Here is a 20,296-nt window from a genome sequence, read left to right on the forward strand (position 1 = left end):
GTTAGGTTTCTCTGTCTTGATCAAAATCCCCATTTCCCTTTTTTCCTTGTCTATTACCTTCCAAGATAGCTTAGGTCATATCACTTTCTGTACTCACTTAATGCTGAACACTGTGTCTGTGTGTGCATGCATGTGTGCATGCGTACGCGTGTGTGTGTTTGTGTGTGTGTGTGTGTGTGTGTGTGTAGGGCGAGTGTTGGCCAGGTTATACAATTTTAGAGTCACTTCATTATCTATCAGTGGCAAAAAATTATGTCGTACATCATTTTCAAATTTCTCATCTTCAAAATCAAAATCCTCAGTTTTAAATCTCAATTTGGGGGGCACCTGGGTGGCTCAGTTGGTTGAGCATGTGACTCTTGATTTTGGCTCACGGTCATGGGATCCAACACTGTGTCGGGTTCCATGCTGAGCATGGAGCCTGCTTAATATTCTCAATCTCTCTCTCTCTCTCTCTCTCTCTCTCTCTCCCCCCCCGCCCCTCCCCCACTCATATACATGCAACTCTTTACATAAAAATAATAGATAAGTAAATAAACAAATATTCAGAATTGGGATTTATTTCAGTGTTCTGAGGGGTTTTATTGAATTTTCTTACTTAACAGACATAACAATTATTCCACTGGTGTAATCCACAGAGATATAAAATATTCATTCTTGTCCCTATTCTCAATGGGCCTATTTATAACTAGCTTTCTGATCACTACCTATCAAATATTCAAATTGATAACAGCCTTGTAAGTGAAGATAACTTGAGTTAGAGAATGGCAAAACAGTAATTATGGGAAATACCAGAAGTGATTCTTGACATGACAGGAGCATTTCACAGACTTACATTTTCATAATTAGATTCTGCTTTCCAAGTAGACATAAATGGCTACTGAATCTAAAATGTTCCTTTCCCCTCGACAATGCACACCAAAGGGAAAAAAAAAAGATTCTGAAAGGGTGAAGATATGTTTTCCATAAAAGAAATTCAGGATTTAGATTTAAATGCTTTTCTTTTATACCCTAAAATAAGAATACATAGTAAAAATATGAGTTTTCCTTATTTTAAATGTATTTTACATTAATGCTGTATAAACTCTAGGAAATTCTTTTATAGTAATTGTTCCAATATTGTCTGGACAGCTCTGCTGTCCAACATGTTAAGCAAGATGCCTGGCAACAGGAGAACACCCCAAATTCTGCCAGCTACTGCTGAGTGACCTGAGTCAATATTTGTGCATGCTTTACTTTCTGCCACAGTTATCACTTATATTGGCCCACACAAGCCACAAAAGTAGAGACTGACCTAGCACAATGTGTCACTCATAATGAATTCCAAGATTCAATATTACAGAGCATTTTAACTGAAAACACATTAGCAGATTATACTGTAGAACCTAGTTCTCCCTAAAATGTGTTGCCTAGCTAGATCAATATTAGAAAAAAATGGAACCATATAAAACACTTGCAATTCAACGGTATATAAAGAACTCTGAAGAAAACTCACCTTTATCAATGCATAGTATGGAGCTTAACTTTTAAAACAGCAAATGGGAACTTCAAAGCAATAGGTAACAATAAAACAAAGCTTTTTAAAACAATCTTAAGAAATACTTTGTTGTGGTTTCACTGTTCAATTATACATTCTGCAAATTCTTTGCCTTTGATTACTATGTAATGAGACACTTTACAGAACACATGTACATGTACACATGCATGTGCGCACGCACACACACACACACACACCCACACACACAAACTACTCTGATTTACAGTCACAATTTACACAAGGAGATGACTAGTTCTTACCAGAACAGGAAAACCAAAAAAAGTAACTGACGTGTAAGATAACTAAAGAAAACTTACTCTCAAAACAAAATATCATTGTTCTATGTGACATACAATTGAACTCAGCTGGCTTGTTCAGCAAGATAGAGCATGGTATGGAAGAGCCAGAAGCCCAGGTTCTTTCACTAAAAATAGTTATAATAATAGGGAGTCTGCATTTCAATAACATGTTGTTACATTTGAACCTCATAAAGAATGCCCAGAGGTAAGCATGAGGACATCATTATTGTTCAGGTTACAGATGAGTAACCAGTTATCCAAATGGCTAAGAGTCGGAACACAGAGCTCTTGACTCCGCGAACAGTGTTGTCTCCACCACTTTGCACTACTACCAAATAATCTCTTTCAGATCCAACGACTCCATCCATTCCTATGCCTATCAATCATAGACCCATGCCACTGGTCTGAAAGGGAGTGAAATGAAATTTGCAGATAAATTAAGACAAACACACCTCTAACTTGTCAATTAACTTAAAGGAAAACCCTACTGAAATGGGTCACCAGGATCACCATTGTCTCCCTCCTACCCCTTCATCAGTGTTACTTAAAGTTTGCTGCAACCTTAGGATTGCTGGGAAGATAGTAAAAATTCCAATATCCAGGCTAGTTCCCATACCAGTTAAATCAGAAACTCTGGGGGTGTAACCAAGGCATCAGTATTTTGTAAAATATTCTTGATGACTCCAAGTTTGAGAGCCAGGGCCTCAGAGGAAGTACACAATAAAGACTGGGGGAACTAAAGTTAAGGCCATATTATATTAAACAACATCAAATGTTATACAACATGGTAGAATGGATGCAAATGATTTTATGTTTCAAATTTGAAAAATTAACAGAACTTGGAGTTTCCTTATTTATATCAGACAGGTTTGAGAGTTGATGTCAATCTACATCACCTTTCACTTAAGAGCTGGTTCTTACAGGATGTTTCCTGTAGAACTGACAACTGCACGGACAGTCTCAAGCACTTCCCTGCTGGAAAATATTATTGCTTTCATGTCAGGAAAATGACAGTCTCAACTGAAAATCGGAGTAAAGTTACATATGATTATCAAAGACACCAAAAACAGTGAGGCTTGCAAACACCTGTAGCCTGTGGCAAGAGATTCAATGTCAGCGGCCGGCCAGTTGCTGCTTCAAAGGCACAGCTTTGTCTCTACCGTGTGAAAGAAACAGGAAACTCCTAACACAGAGGTGAGGACTAAACAGAAAAAGTGTAGTACTGAAAAGATACCCGATACAGTGATTGTTTAAAAGTTGATCCATATTTAAAAAATAAAACACTAAATTAAGTGACCAGTTCCATTGGAGACACACCAGCTGACCCCTCCCCAAGTTCTTGTCAACTTTAAAGCCACAAAGATAATAAACCATATTAAAATCCTAGTAGGTTTGCTTCAGATAAGCAGACGCTACTAGTTAAAATAATTCTTGCCACTTAAGTGTCAACACCTCAAATTACACAAGATCGATCTCTTATTCTGAGCCCACCAAAAAACTGGATCAAGAGAAGTATCTTAAAATCATCACAACTAACGAGGTTTAAAGATAACTTGCTTCAAACATAGGTGCGTAAATGGGAAGGTGTTCAGCACGGAAACAGACATCATGCCAACCTGTGGAATATTTCTTTCACATCTAGCTCTAGCAAGTAAACGCTGTTCTACGTTGCACTCTTTTCATGGAAATCTATGTGGTGATCTATAATTATGATCAAGCCCACATAGGAACTTAGAAGATGTGAGGGAGAACTTTAAGCCAATTTAGACTGAAACATTCAGAGGACGGAAACAAACCCCCCCCCAAGCTTTAGGAACTGTCTGTAGGATTAAATATGAAGAGCAGCAATTATAAGTAAGTGTTATCATGTGGAAAGTCTGCTCTTTTAACAAACAGAAATTGATAAAGCTGACAAGTTTCGTCTTGACGACACAAGCACATACAGAGAGAAACCAGAAATTAGACTCTGTTAACTGTTATTCTTTAAAGGGTTGCACCTGCATGTAACACCTTTATGTGTGCGCTATGCCATCCATCTGCCTGACAATGCTAGACTCTCCAAATGTTTTTAAAGAAAATTAAAATAAGCATCTGCTATTAATAATTTTATTCCATCCTGAATACTTTCGTTTTGGGCTGCTGAGAAAAAGCCACATTAAAACTACCTTTGTAACTCCTAGCAAACACATTTCAGAAGGTAGGTCTATAAATAGATGTGCTTCTGTATGCACACTGTAAATATAAAATCATCCGGCTAGCAGAGGCTGCAATTTAAACTGAAGCCCCAGGATGAACTTACCTGATTTTTAAAGTCCCATTAGAATAGCTTGCAATCAGTACAGATCTCCGTTTTCTACTTGCAGAGTAAGGCAAAGCACCCCCAACTACATTTTACTTATCTCAGTCCCATCCTTCATCAGAAGCTTTGAGATTTCATTCAGAAGCTGTTGTCCCTAAATGCTGAATATGCACAGAACCGGTAATGGAAGGGATCTAAGTTAAACCCTACAGACGCACCAAGAAAATAGCAACATCAACACCAAAAAGCAGCAAATCCTTGAGAGGTGCTTTTTCTTAGCTGCATTTCCCAAGTCTGCCTCCTTTCACACATAAAATGTCTCAGTTATGGAAGAGGATCTTACCTGAGCTGATCATACTGTGCATTCTCTGCTGAGCCAAGAGCTGCTCTCGTCCAGCCACCCCATCTGAGGAAAAACACGAGTCACTCTCGTAAATTGTCTGCAGCATATTCCAATCACTCTTACTTCAGCTACATGAAAGATTCATCGCTGCTCAGTGCACGGGCCCCAGGAGCTACCCTCCCTGGTCCTCCCTCCTCCCCGAGGAGAGGCAGCAGCCGACCAACTTCCACAATGATTCCCTTTCTGTTAAGGTGGACATACACTTTTCAAAATATCTGGACACTTTTCCTGTGTTACCAACCTGTGTACAAAGCAGAAAGACCAAGTCGATGCTATGGCTGTCTGGAGTTTAGGTTATCCCGGAAACTAAAAGCAGGTGGGGAATAGGAATGTGCTTCGGGGTTATTGCTTTGTCAGAATAAGTAGAAAAATATTAACTGTACCCACGAGAAAAAGAAACTGATTAAACCTGGCTTATAGTTCTTCAGGCTGCTAGAGTTGCGTTGCAAGAACCCTCAGTCCTGCAAGTGGCTTCAGCCGGTGCCCTTCCATCTGTTTGTGTGCGTCTCTTCCCCCTCTCTGGTCTCTCTCAGCTCAAGTTGGCTAAAGCTAGTGATAATCCATTTGCATATGAATCAACAACGGCAGGGCCCACAGGCACAGAAATAGAACAATGGTCGGCCTGAGCCAAAAATAGGTCAAGCATGGCCGAGTGATTGGAGCCAGCATTAATGCATTTAAAAATACCCCAGCAAACCCAGCTGTCCAGCCTCTATCTTTCAAACCATAATTCTCGATTGCAGGGCCTTAAAAGCAATTAACTCTTTCCTCCCTCCCAGCTTGCTTTACACACTGTATTTCCATACTGGCGATTTGTTTCCAAAGAAAGAAAGGCAAAAAAAAAAAAAAAATAAAAAAATAAGAATCATAATTCTAAGAGGGCAAATGCACATACATTTAATTTCATTTTATTTTTATAGTATGTGTTTTTGGAAGAGAGAGGAGAGAAGTGCAGAGCTCTGTATTGGTTCTAAAATAATACTGGAAGCTTTTGCTCATAATGTGGTTTCTGCCTCACCCACGCACAGCAATCCTGGTGTTCTATTTTTGTTGCCTGTTTCTCTGGCTACACTGCAGTTGGCTGTAGCACTAGAAGCTTTTCTGCCTTCTAGTTTCAAGACTGACAGGAGATTTAGTAGAGGTAGTTTCAGAAAACAAGCACACCGCAGAATAAAATGTTTATGAAGAACTAGGTTGATTTTTTACTTGCCATTTATGCAAGGCAACTGTCCATTTCATAAATCCTAATGTGAGCTTGGTACCACCTATCAATTTTACTGCATCCAGTTTCTATTATATCTAAATTAAAAAGAAAACATAGCTTAGGTCTGAAAATGTTGCCTCTATTTCAGCCCCTCAGGCTAAATTCAGTGTGGAAAAGAAAAAGGAAAAGAAAGTGTTGATGCTGTCTAATGGATGGAGGCAGAACGACCAAATATATATGCACCTGTAGTTCAACCAATAAATATGGTCAGTCTTCAACTAGGAATATTCTGCATTCATTGCTACCTGAAACACAGACCTCAATTTTTGGAAGAAATGGCATTTAGAGTAGTTGACAGGCGCCCAGACCAACACACATTTTGAAATTCACCTGTAGAGTAAATGAATTATAACATATACTACTAAACATTCTATAGTCTCTGAGGTACACTTATAACATCATTTCTGTATGAGAAATAAATTCTGCATCACAAACTGGGTTGTACCATCTAGCCATTCATAAGGGCACACCCAAAAGTGATAACCCACTAGTCCTGGGAACTCTTCTTCCTTTTCTAAACTAGGTCAGTAAGGAAAATGTAATTCTTAAAGCATTAGTAGCAACAGAGAAGGAAAGGGAAAAAGCAGAGTGTTTTAAGGTTCCTAGAACAACTGGTGGAGGAAGGATCTTGGTCAACCACAGAGTGTGGGGCAGGGGAAAGAGAACAAGGAGACATAGGGTTTTGGTGGAAGGGAGGAAGCATGTGAAGTCATTAGGCAGATAACACACTGCTGAAAACAGTGGTACTGAATTTTCCTTCTTTCATAGATTAACTCCTACTTCTTGCAAAATTATGTTTGGACACATAAGTTACAAGATTTAAAAAAAAAATTATTCCAAAGCACATTGGACTTAAACTAAAATGAGAAAATCTTATTTTCTTGTCACTGGAAAAAAAATATCTAATTCCATTTGATATTACAACTAAACTTTCACTCAGTCAAGAAATCAATATATAAAATTCAAGAGATGGAAATATTGTGGAGCTGGCAAATTACCTCAGGGATGATGTAACCAAGCATAGCATTTTAGACCTGGGAGGAAGTTTAGAATTTGCCTACAGTGGTGTTCAAACTTTCTGTGCCTCAGGATGCCATGGGACCCTGGAATTGACTTACAGTGCTTTCTCCAGAAAAGATTCTTCCCCGAACCAGGGCAACCTCACTTTTATTTGTTTATACTAGAATATGTAAGAGTTCTTTTGAACAACAGCTTTGTACATTAAGAAGAAAACAGCTGAGGGGCATCTGCGTAGCTCAGTCTGTTCCTTAAGCTTCTGACTCAATTTCAGCTCAGATCATGATTGCACAGTTTGTGGGATGGAGCCCCATGTTGGGATCTGCACCTACAGTGTGGAGCCTGCTTGGGACACACACACTGTCTCTCTCTCTCTCCCTCCCTCCCTCTCCTTCCCTCCTTCTCCCTCCTGCTCTCTGCCACTCCTCCTACCCACACTCATGTGCCTGTAAATGCACACGAGCAAGTGTGCTACTCTATCTCAAAATAATCTTTTTTAAAAAAGAAGAAAATAGTTGAAATCCAATAGTGTTGAGTACAAACAAGCTCCCTATTTTACAAAGTAAGAATTAAGGTGTGCTGAATGTTACTAAGGCTATAAAAGTACTTGTTAATGATATTATGACTAAAGAGACATGCTTTGTATCTAGCAGGTGGTCTCCCATCATATTCCCCAGTCTGGCATTCTGTCCCTTTTCAAGTGATGCAAATAATTACCTGAGATCTTCAAAATAAATTTTAGAATGATCTAGTGATGAAACATGGAACCACCAATTGTTTCAGAGTGGTTTTGAACAGAATAGGCAAAACGGTGATAAACATGTAAGAGGGATGACAAAATCCTACTAATGCCATAATAGACATCTTTTGTCATTTCAAATTTAAGTGATCCCTTCAAATTGCAATTGACAAAAACAGTTGCTGAGCTTTTATCATCAAGAAAAGTAAAACTCCAAAAGAGTGAGTTAGTAATTATCCTATTTCTCAGAGGTTCTAGGAAAAGGCATACCACATAAAATAGTGTAATGTGTCTTCTTCATGTTAACCAAGTTATTTCACTTGAGATTTTATCCCCACATGCTTTCAGTATTTTGTTTGTTTGTGTGTTTGGTTTGTTTTGTTTTTACCATTAATAGTCTTCCCTTTTACCTCTTGACAATGAAAAGTTAGTTTAGGGTGAAAAGACATCAGACACATCATAAAATAGGTATCGCTTGTTTCTTAGAGGAAAAATAAGCATCATTAAAATCACCAGGAAGTATACTGATTACCATAGTTCCATTAACCAACAACTTAAATATTAAGAATGTTGTGTAATTCCTCTCACATCATCTCAACAATGTCAGTAAAGAAATGTCAGTAAGTTCCTTTTTGTGCATTTATAAAATCAATTTTACTGATGGGAAAAAAAAACTCAATTTAATAAAAACGTTGGAAATTGATCTAAAAATCATTTTACATTCATTTTACACTCATTCAGTAAATGTTAATATTATCTACTGATGGAAATGAAACCACTGTCTAATTATTTAAGTGGTTATTTTAAACAGAGTATGCAAAACTAGTGATAAATTAATAGGAGGGATACCAAAATGTCATTCAAAAGCAATTATGATAATTCCAATTATTTTTATGCAGGTATATAGACAACACAAAAAGATGTATAAAAATCTATATGGCATCAAAATATTTCCTAAAATATCCTTGGACCCATAGCTCACATTGATCTTTTCTCAAATCAGTCCCACTGGAAAGAAGCAAAGAAGGTAATATAGCCTGATTTATTCTAAAACACTAAGGTAACCTCTGCTCATCTGTAATCAAACACAGACTTTTCATCTAGCACCAAATCCTATGATTCTGAAATCTAGACAAAGTATTTCACTTTGCCTGAAATATTAATTCTGTTTTACAGGAAATCTACAAAATTACTCACCAACACCTGGATCTCCTCACTCATTTTCTGACTCGCTCATGTTGCTTTTTCACCCATCCTTACATTTCTCAAACTATTGTCACAGCAATAAAGTTATACGTACTTGTCTGTAAGTAGTAGACTTGGTTCACCTAGACTCCCAACGAACAGGCAATAGAGTACAGGGTACTAATTTTTATTTGGAATTAAGTAGTCTATTTATCTGATTTTTCTATCTCTTAGAGAAACATTGCCAATTGTTATTAAATAGTGGATGTTCAATTTACAAGTGATTCCTTTCCATTGAAACAACCTAATTGGTTACCAAATGGTCTTCAGATAAGGAAATCTTGCCTGGACCCAAGAACAGGTAAAGGGTATCAGAAAACACATCAGCAATGAAATTCCAGGGAGGCTGTTTTATATGAAAACAAAACAACATCAACAAAAGCTCTAGAACTGTTGGCCTTGATTTGATTGATAATAATTTCTTCTCTAACTCTTCCCTTCAGATGGGACATGTTGATCCATGATTTATTCTATTTCTAGGGGATTTCAGAGCATCAAGGTCACCTGGGAACTTGTTAGAAATGCAATTTATGGGGTACTTCCTATCCTAGAAGTACTAAATCACAATCTCTGGGAGGAATCTGTATTTTATAAGACCTTCAACTGATGCACGATAAAGTGTGACAATCAGTAGAGAAGATCAACCTTTCCAAATCAACGATTAGATGGCTAAAATATATAAATGGAATAAGTATCTTTTTTGGGTCCAATTTTAAACAAGCCAGTATTATTAGAGAATAGTTTATTTTAAATGAAAATAATTAAACTAGGTAAGAGACTGAAGAAGACAATTAATATTCAAAGTAGAAAGAGGAGGATCGTCCAAAAAAGTATCTCTTAACTGGCAGATGAGCCCAGCATTGTACATTTAAGATGACAGGGATGCGTGCACTGCTTTTCTTCACTAAGACAGGTTGTTCCAGGTTCTCTTCTTCTGAGTATTTGTCAGTTGCACATCAGTCTTTCTGTGCAGAGCTCAGAGCGGCCAGTCCAGGAGAAGAAAGCAGTATGATATCATATTCAACATGTACTATTTCATCGTTATTCATTTTTTCCATAGTGTCTTATTAAAATCTCAATAATTAACTTCAAATCAATAATAAACCACAATTTTATAAAGCTATATGCACGTATGAAAAATAATCTTTTGTTGAAATCAAATGAAATGTAATTGCACTTTCATTTTTGCATTTATTTCCTTGTCTTGTGGACAGAATAACCAGTGAAAAGGGTCAGACAACAGACTGCAACAGAAATGATCTCACGTGGATTCCTTAATGTAATGATCATCATCGAGTAGTTTGAGTAAACAAAGTTTTCAAATATCTTCCTTTTGGAGTATTTTAACAATATTGGCACTAGGAAATTAACATAAAAATGCATTTGTAGTTACACTTTATAGTACTGGTCTAGTAACTGTAGTGATGGCAAAGTTTCTAGAAAAGTCTGGTTATCAATTGCATTGGCTCACGTCTACATGTTCTATTTTTAATTGGTTAATTCCATTGATTATACCATTCTGACTCAACGTTCTCAAAGAAATATAGGTTTAGATTCAACCTTCCCTCCCTGCAAGTCACTTAAGAAACAGCACAGTAGTTTTTACACTTTGTATTATGGTACTGTAAACTGATTTCACATAGAAAAACTATTTCATATGTACGAATAGGCTCAATGTAAATATAAGTACGCATCAACCATTAATCTTTTCTTTTGCTTTAAGTGGCACGTAATGGCTCATGCTGATAATCAAACATCATTTTCTTAACAGCATCAGCTTTGAAATACAAACCAACCCAGACTAACCTATCCCATGTTTACTAAACTAAGTATGTATAAGATATTTACAAGACAAACTTTTAATAGAAATCTTAGTTTCAAGACAAAATATTATGTCTGGTTACAAGGCTATGAAAATCAAAATTCTGGAAGAATTCCAGTTAAGTAAAATTAGCTTTCTGATCTTCACTATTTGGTATGATTCAAAAATTTAATTTTATATTATTCTACAAAGTAGGTGTTCATATGTAGCCACACGTTTAATAGTTATCATCTTATAAATAAATGGGATTCTGATCATCAAAAATCAATAGTGATATGTAGCACCTGGATGAATACTATATTTGAGAGCTGTGATAAGACTGATTTCCACATGCTAATATAAGTTCACCAGACATCAAAAAATCAACCCAGAAATGTCATTTCTTGCCACAAAGGTCAAGCTGATATTTACCATAGCAAACCACTACCTATCACCATGTTAAATCAAGAGAATGCCAGAATGCTTCCCACTGAAAATAGCAGCAACATTTTTTATATTGCAATTATATTCTGACTTCATAAATGATCTAATTGGATGTCAACTACCATATTTAAGAAACAGCAAATGCCCAAGCACTTATTTTTTTGCCTCATCAAAAATATTTACAGCAGTGGTGTATAACTAAAGTATACACATTTGCAATTAGCCGTATCACTAAGTTTATTAGATGTCCATGGGTAAGGAATCTTTCCTGTTTCAGGATGGTTTACTTTAACAGAATTCTTTCAGTTACCATTTGTCTGATAGATATTTTTCCACTCCTTTGTTTTCACCCTTTGCATCCTTTAAGAATAACTTTTATAGACAATATATACCTGGATGGTTTTTTTCCTTTCATCCCATAGAAAAGTCTCACATTTGGTAACTTCATGGAAGGAGATAGTGGCCCTTGCTGGTTCATCATCTTCTCAAGAGCAAAAAAAGTAGTAAATCCACCTCATCTTTCAAAAGCCTGCACATATACATTACTTCCTTGGCAAAGCCTTCCCTGATCTGAGCAGTCATGAATGACAAGACCTAACTCTGTCCTTACGTATATCATAACAAGAGTCTTTGGATATTTCAACAATTTGGTTACATATCTGTTTCCCATGCTAGGCGTCAACAAGTCAAGAACAGATCTGTCATTCATCTATGTGCCTATTTCACACTGCCTAGCAAATAGTAAGCACTCTATATGATATGTGAATCTATGTAAATATACATATGTTTGATTTTTATACACTTTCATTCATGCTTGTTTTCACAGATAAATGTCAGGCAAACAATTTCCATCATCTGCATCAGCCATTCACATTCCACCCTTCCCCAAATGTATCTCCAGAGTTAGTTTTCCTCTCTCAAAAGGGTTATCTCACACACCCAATTCCAACATCATCCTGGTCAGATAAGTATGATGATTATGTTACATACAGTACTTTTCAGGACAATACTGTAACCATTCATAAGCTTTGTATCATCAATATAAAACACAAGAGATGGTAAATTCTATCATGCTTTATTTTCCTAGGATTAAGCACAGGAAATTAAAAAACTCAAGATTCTAGAGAATTTACTTAAAACCTTCCCATTTCTACACTGAAACTATTTTTACTAAAAAGGAGTTTTGAACATTTTAACAATTGTTCCTGTGCTCTTGAGGCTCTCCTGGACTCTTATAACAGCCAGCCTGGCTCCAGGAAACAGTGACATGACTCTTCTGAAAACATCAAAGCTCTAATCAAAAAAGTTCCACTTTATATTCTCATTGACATAGAGAATTCCCTTTCAGTTTTAAAGAGCTCCTACATTGTCTAAGTCTTTAGAAGGAGGGGCCTTATGTTCACATGTTTTTTAAATCAAAAAGAGATATATTCTGGAAAATGTGCAAACTTCAGTGTCAGATATGAATTTACACTTGATTCATGAAAACCAGCGAATATCTTTCATATGAAGGGCAACTACATTACATTCTAAATAATGTGGCTTATTCGATGGAGACAGGCCTCTGGATTCAGACAGAATTTGACTTGAATCCCCCCTCTCATTTAGTAGCCAGTTATAAGTTGGATAGCTTGTATAAGTTACTTAACCATTCTTAGTCATAATTCCCTCATTTTAAAAATATTAACCTCAGCTTCACAGTCACTTATGGAGCTTCAAAGCATTGAGATAAAGACCTTGAGAGGAAATGGGGTAAGAAAAAGGCTCAAAGAGAACAAGTCGTCTACAATTACCATCTGGACAAGACAGTGACTATATTTGCAGGGGCTTTTATATATAAACCTTTAACCAAGATGTGATCTTTATTTTATCTGTATTTAGTGTTGCAGATGAGTTGTAAATCCAGCTGAAAGAGGAATGCCCTTTAAGAACTTCCTCTGATACGAAGCTCCAAGTATAAAATTAAGTGTTAGTTAAAAGGAGGACCTTCACATAGCAGCTAGTAGTGTTTTCTGCCAAGCAAGATTGGTTTATATGATCAAATTAATATTTGCTGAATAACGTATTAAAAATGTTTTGTGGGGGCACTTGGGTGGCTCAGTCAGGCAAGCCTCTGACTCTTGACTTGGGCTCAGGTCATGATTTCATGATTTGTGGGACTGAGCCCCATGTCAGAGCCTGCTTTTCTCTCTCTCCCTCTCTCTCTTAAAATAAATAAACTTTAAAAAAATCCTCCTGTTTTAAAAAAAAGTACTTTATGAATGTCATCTATGGAGCTTAAAAAGTAAGAAAAAATATACACACATAATGTCTGACAAGAAACATATACCACAATGCTATATAATTAATATATGCTGGATGTGGTCCCATACTATGTCATACTTTTCGAAGCCCATAGGAGAAGAGAATACTCATGTTGTCAACTTTGTGTTTCTCTGGTTGATATTCTTCCCAAAGCATTCATAGAAACATTCACCGTGTCTTTCTTCAACTTCACGCATCTCATCCCTGCATCCTTTGCCTATTATTTCATATTCTGTTCCTGCTACCCTGCCCAATACATATGGAACCAAAAAGGGAAGGGAGTATTTATTTCCCCAAATTGTATCAACTTAATAAGGACTAAGAAATCATGGTTATAAAATAAACATGGTAAAAAAATGAAAAAAATTGACATGTGCTTTGCAGGGTTGCTTTAATATTTAGAAATATGAATATAAAATTTCCACCATTATGGCAAGAACATAATAGGTATTCAGTACTCTTAAGTTATTATTATAGCACACTATTAATACACACATCAAGAAGTGAATAATCGAGGGCCTACTTAGATTTCTGTATTCTGAACTAAGATAATAGCTATTTCTCAAAATCAGCTATAATATTAGAAAACAGAATATAAAAGAAAAATTCGAAGGGAAAATTTTTATCACTCTCCAGGCTGATAAACACACCATGTGTATTCAGCAAGTCACTGATTCCTAATTGAATAATAAGAAATGGAAATAACGAGCAAGAGGGGAGTAGTATGTCCCAGCTTATTTGCAAAGCTTACTTTGTGAGGTCTAATCAGATATTTTAATAGGAGACACAAAGATTCATAGCAACACTCACATGTGTGCCATTTAATCACAGCCTAGGAGTATCACCAATCCACAACGCATTACCCCCCAGCTAATGACTTCATTCCAGATGGCAGGGATTCTATTTAAAATCAATAAGCTAACATTAGTTATTTCACGTGAGGCTATAACAACCTGTTTTTGTTTTCTTTTTTGTAATTAAGTGAAGACTGCTGTCTTCTTATTTTGGCTCTATCTGAAGGAAATTCTCAGCAGTACTTCCTGTAAGTAGCAGAGACCCCTTGGAAGCCAAATTCACTTATTTCAGATTCAAGACTTCACCTGGATTAAAATTTAGTAATTTTTGATTATTCAAATCATGAATAATTATATATTGACTTGATGGAACACAATGCTAGTTGAGGGAAACTAAAGTCTAGGAGTAATTAACATTCCGAAGACTAAATGGTAAGAAATTCTCAAGCACAGGCTAATGTTGTTCCCTTTATAAGCTAGGGAGAAGGCATTAGTAAAAAATGACAGTTAAAACTCTCAAGCATTTCATTTTATTTAAAATATGTAGTTGAACTTGAACAACATAGGTTTGGACTTAATGTGTCCACTCATACATTGATTTTTTTTCAGATAAATATAGTACTGTGAATTTATTTTCTCCTTATGATTTTTAAATAATATTTTCTTTCCGTAGCTTACTTTATTCTAAGAATATAGGATATAATATATATGACATACAATATGTTACACAAAATATGTGTTTTTAAAAATTTTTTAAATGTTTATTTTTGACAGAGACAGCATGAATGGGGGAGGAGCAGAGAGAGAGGGAGACAAAGGATCTGAAGCAGGCTCTGTACTGACAGCAGAGAGTCTGATGAAGGGTTTGAACTCAGGAACCCTGAAATCAAGACTTAAGCAGAAGTCAGATGCTCAACTGACTGAGCCACCCAGGCACCCCTTACATAAAATATGCTTTAATCGACTGTTTATGTTTTCAGGAAGTCAGTAGTAAGGCTATTAGCAGTTAAGTCTGGGGGGAGTAAAAAGTTATATATGGATTTTTGACTGTACAGGTGATTGGCATCCTAACTCCCAAGTTGCTCAACGGTCAAGAGTACTTCACTCGAGACAGGATCAACCACACATAGAGCATATCATGAAAAAAAATTTTTTTAAGCCAATATGAGGGATGAGAAATGAGAACCAATAATTATTGTCAAGGTCTATGCTAACATGGCCACCTTCGTATATCACAATATAACATGACTCATATTGTTAATATCCAGTCATTAGGGTAAATCTAAAGTAGTATTTTCACTATTTCCAAATGAATTATGTATGGATTATCATAACATTTCAAGAATGTTAGAATCATTAAATATAGAGTATACTGGTTGTCAGACATCCAAACGTATATGATTCAAAACAGTTGACAAGAAAATGCAAGATTAAAATGGCACTAAAAAATCTGAATCTGTGCCATTGGGTATAATGTACAGACAGTCACGATATCTGATCAGTTTTTCAAATAATAAAATCTATTAACTTGGAACATAATAACCAATGTAGCATCGTTCTTAGGAAATCAGACATAAAATACAGAAAGAATTTGATTTGTAAAAAAATTAAATGATTTTATTAAAAAAAAAATTTCTCCAGAAATTGCTATGTACATCCAGGAACAATTATAATTTTCCAGAATAAAGTTTCTTAACGTGGTGGTGAACTGAATGAGAAGACACAGTCCATACCCTGCCCATTCTTCATTCCAAAAACACTCTTCCCAGGATTTTCCTATGATCACAACAATGATGTCTACCAACACAACCCATAAATCAAAACTCATCCACTATCAAAAAGTCTTTTTTGGGTTCACTCTTCTTGTTTTGTTTTTTGTTGTCTTTGTTTCTGCCTTGCCTCATTTTTCATTAGGCTCTTTAGAACCACTGTATCCCTACTGTATTTCACTGCTTTTTAAAATGTCTAGTTGCTTAAAATGATGTCTCCCTCATTCCAGCAATTACTGCCTAGTCTTAGGGACAGGTATTCACACACCAGCCTCTGGCACCTTTGTTTTCTCACATACAAATCAGAAGTTAATTTTCTTCCTGCCCCAAACCTAAGTATATATTACTTAACCATTAATATCCATGCTTTCCCTGCCTCTTTTATCTTTCTTTGTAGTATATATCAAATACATGATTCAGTGTTGTTTTCTTTGACTAATGTTCTTACTGCAAAAGTAAGCAGTAGCAAAAGTAATCCATTCCTTAAAAGATACATTAGCCTTGTTCTGTTTTTAATTATAAGAGTTTCCTACATTTATACAACAATTATTGTTTCCTTTGACAACACTGTCCTGTCAAAGGGTTCTGGGAAGAAGGACCTCAGATGTTCAGGAAAAATGAGGAGGACTGGTAGGGGCAATGTGTAATGGAAAGTTCTAGAACAGTAGAAACAAGCACACCTGGCTATTAATGTTCACTCTGTAACACTGTGATCTTGTGGCCCAGGGAATGCACATGTCCTTTGAATCCTAGCACTCTGTTCTTAAAAACATACCACTGCTCCAGAAAAAAATAAAATAACATAAAATAAATAAGGGCTCAACATGAATTAGGAAGGAATATTATTTCTTCAAAATTATGAAGAAGTATTATGAAAGGCATTCCTTAACAATTCTTGTTTTTAATCCTCTAATTCTATTTTTTTAGCCTTTTGTCACATCAATTTCTAATATTTGAGTAGCAGAATAATATCTCAAGTGCTGGAAGACAGTGGAAATCAAGACAACAATACAAAACAGTATCCACGTGGGGGGAAATAGTTCAAAAGATAACCCTGGAGAGGCACTTGTGTGGCTCAGTTGGTTAAGCATCCAACTCTTGATTTCAGCTCAGGTCACAATCTCAGGGGCAGAAGCCAGAGCATTGTAGGGCTTGTTGGGCTCTGCACTGAGCATGGAGCCTGCTTAGGATTCTCTCTTGCTCTCTGTCTCTGCCCCAATCCCCCACTCTCGAAAGAAAGAAAAAAAGAAAGAAAGAAAGAAAGAAAGAAAGAAAGAAAGAAAGAAAGAAAGAAAGAAAGAAAGAAAGAAAGAAAAAGAAATCAATCCCTGGAATGTGGCAACAGTGTGACAGTGCATGCTGGCATCCATTATTAAAGATCAGGGTCCAGGGTTCTGCTCCTGTTTTCAGTTCAGACTCCTCTCCTTGCCAGAAAGAACAGAATCTGATCTTTTTTGTTGCTCCAACTTTTCAGAGAAAATGCAGAGCACGGTCAGAACTAAAGAGGCTCTTGGCTACCTGATCATGCCTCGGGAATACACAACTTGCAACAGGCATTTGATAAACATACTGGAGGAAAACTAACTCCTGTTAAAAATGCTAGTGGTGAAGACTTGGCACTTAAAGTGACCCACAAGCAATTACAGACACACAGACTAATCATTTTTCTGCAAACTGCAGCAAGGTCTTGACATGAGTAAGGAACAACCAGACAAAAATCATCATGCCATAATGTGGCTCCCCCTCCCCAGAAAAGAAACTCCAGTGTTCAGACTATGTAAGACAAGAAATGCAGACTGGACATAGGTCCATATGATAAAGGTAAGATAGGAATTGAAGATTCATGTCAGGAGTCATCATTTGTCAAATAGAATTTGCTTATTTAATAGTATGATAAATCATTGTATGGTTTATTAACACACATTAAATCATTTTGATATTGCTAAAGGCTTGAGTTAAAAAGAAATTTTCTAGGTTATGTAACAGATGCTGGGGTAAAACCTGACTACTAGAGACAAAACTCTGGTACTCAAAGTAAACAGAACCCGTTATAATCCTATAAAACTGTCACAGCATCAGCCCTTGGTTAAGAATATGCATTTGAGTAACCAACCCCAAAGTAAGATGCAAGTAAGTTAAGTCCTTTATCTATACTTTTTGAACACCATGAAGGAAATGACAGACCATTAAAATGCACCCTGTAGCATGTCAGCTGTAACACGATAATTACATTCCAGAGAAAATTCATATTCTGTTAATATGCTGCCTAGATAACAAGTGTAATGGGTGACAGGGTCATCAGTAAAATGGTCAAAACCTATGTTATTTTTAAAGTTAACATCATCAACATCATTATCATCATCTAATATTATGATTAAAATTTTTAATTGTTGGGGCACCTGGGTGGCTCAGTCAGTTGAGTCACCGACTTCGGCTCAGGTCATGATCTCGCAGTTCGTGAATTCGAGCCCCGCGTCAAGCTCTGTGCTGACAGCTGAGCCTGGAGCCTGCTTCAGATTCTGTGTCCCCTTTTTCTCCACCCCACCCCTTCTTGTGCTCTGTCTCTCTCTGTCTTTCAAAAATGAATAAACATAAAAAAATTTTCAATAAAAATTTTAATTGTTAATTAGGGAAATAAGTTGGGCCCCTCCCACCCTTACACTCCTGCCCCCCAGCCCCCACCCCCCACCCCCCCAACAAAACCAAGAACTAGAGCTCAGCCAGAGGCTGTCACAGTGGATGGGTAAATGCAGGAAACAACAGACAGGACTTGTGTGGAGGAGAGGTGGGGGGTCCTGAGCCAAAGCTGAGAGAGGCAGGGCCCTGGGGCAAGGGCTCCATTTCAAGGGGGCCTTGGAGGAAGAGCTTGTTGCCTCTAGCCAGCAGCTGAACAAGGACAGGGGTGTGCATCAGTGGTGAGAGACTGACTGGGTGGAGGCACTGGTTTTTAGTTTCTCAAATATGGTCACCATGGCTCCCGTGGCCAAACTAGCAGCCAATCGATAGCTTTTTCTTTTCCCTTTCTTACTGAAAGTTACTATGTTTCTACACCTATGGTTTCCTATGCTTGGAAAAAAAAAATCACATATGAACCAACATCCACTTTATATTCTTATTACCCCCCATTTACCAATCACGTTTGATTTAATTTTTCTAACAGGAACATGAGTCGTAGCAAGACAGATTGACCACCTTAAAGGTCCCTTCATTTTCTCTCACTCAATTCACCACCCTGATACACAGAAAGCGCCTTCCTCAGCACACTACAACTGTGTTAGACAGATTCCTCCAGATCCAGCACCTGAGGCCCTCTTTTTGTTCTACTCAGTCACCCTTCCTAGAAACCGACTAGCAAATCAGGAACCCCATGGCCCACAGGGTGGAGGAAGGCACTTACCACCCCCGCTCCAACAGGATCAGCTGGCCTGGCTTTAGAATATTCCACCACAAGATCTCTGACTGAACTTCAGTTTTAACATCTTGTTATCTTAGAGGCAGAATGGTAGAGGGAGAAAAGCAAAGATGCAGATTTACCCCTGACTACATGGCATTCCGGCTTTAGGGTCTGGGGCAAGTTATCCTCAATTTACCTACATATTGGCTACTATCATATATCCCTAATAGAGGTGTTGCTTTGGTGACATATTAAATGCCTAACACAAACATTGGTAAATAGTTGCTGATCAATAAAATAGTAGCTAATTAGTATGTCTTAAACCCACACTCAATCAGTTTACTTTTATCTTAGACAAAATACAAACAAGTTGGTTGGCAACAGATCGAAAGAAAAAAATAAGAAAAAAGGAAAGGGTGCTTCTGGAAACAGGCAATTTCTGATTTTTAAAAAGTCAGAGGTCGATTCATAAGATAAAGAATGAGGAAAATCTTCATAAATATCTCTGAGCCTTGTGATCTAGTATAAGCGAGCACTGGCACACAGGTCTTCTTACACACCATTAGCATATGGCATAATATTAAAATAATGTTAATAATAAGGTTAATGATTGCCCTGAGTGATGGTTAAACTAGATAAAGTACTCTTCATTTAAGAAATCATAGGGGCGCCTGGGTGGCTCAGTCGGTTGGGCGTTCGACTTCAGCTCAGGTCATGATCTCGCAGTTCGTGGGTTCGAGCCCCGCATCGGGCTCTGGGCTGATGGCTCAGAGCCTGGAGCCTGCTTCGGATTCTGTGTCTCCATCTCTCTCTGACCCTCCCCCGTTCATGCTCTGTTTCTCTCTATCTCAAAAATAAAATAAACGTTAAAAAAAAATTAAAAAAAAAAAGAAATCATGGAAGAGGGGCGACTGGGTGGCTCAGTTGGTTGAGCATCTGACTCTTCATTTCGGCTCAGGGCATGATCCCAGTGTTGTGGGATCGAGC

General features: G+C 37.1%; 1 protein-coding gene across 13 annotated transcripts in view; it reads right to left on the reverse strand.

Moving 5' to 3' along the window:
- Positions 1 to 20,296, reverse strand: part of HDAC9 (histone deacetylase 9) — a 708,604-nt gene that overhangs the window by 303,854 nt on the left and 384,454 nt on the right. For all 13 annotated transcript variants that reach the window (XR_015246442.1, XM_086694877.1, XM_086694833.1 and 10 more), the window contains exon 3: positions 4,479 to 4,541. Coding sequence is in view for 12 of the 13 variants with exons in the window: in XM_086694877.1 (XP_086551003.1) it covers positions 4,479 to 4,541 (63 nt within the window). In the remaining variant the exon portion in view is untranslated. The remainder of the gene's footprint in view (positions 1 to 4,478; positions 4,542 to 20,296) is intronic.

This window comes from Puma concolor, chromosome A2, assembly GCF_028749965.1.
Source record: "Puma concolor isolate L17-30 chromosome A2, mPumCon1.1.hap2, whole genome shotgun sequence".
NCBI classification, from domain to species: domain Eukaryota; kingdom Metazoa; phylum Chordata; class Mammalia; order Carnivora; family Felidae; genus Puma; species Puma concolor.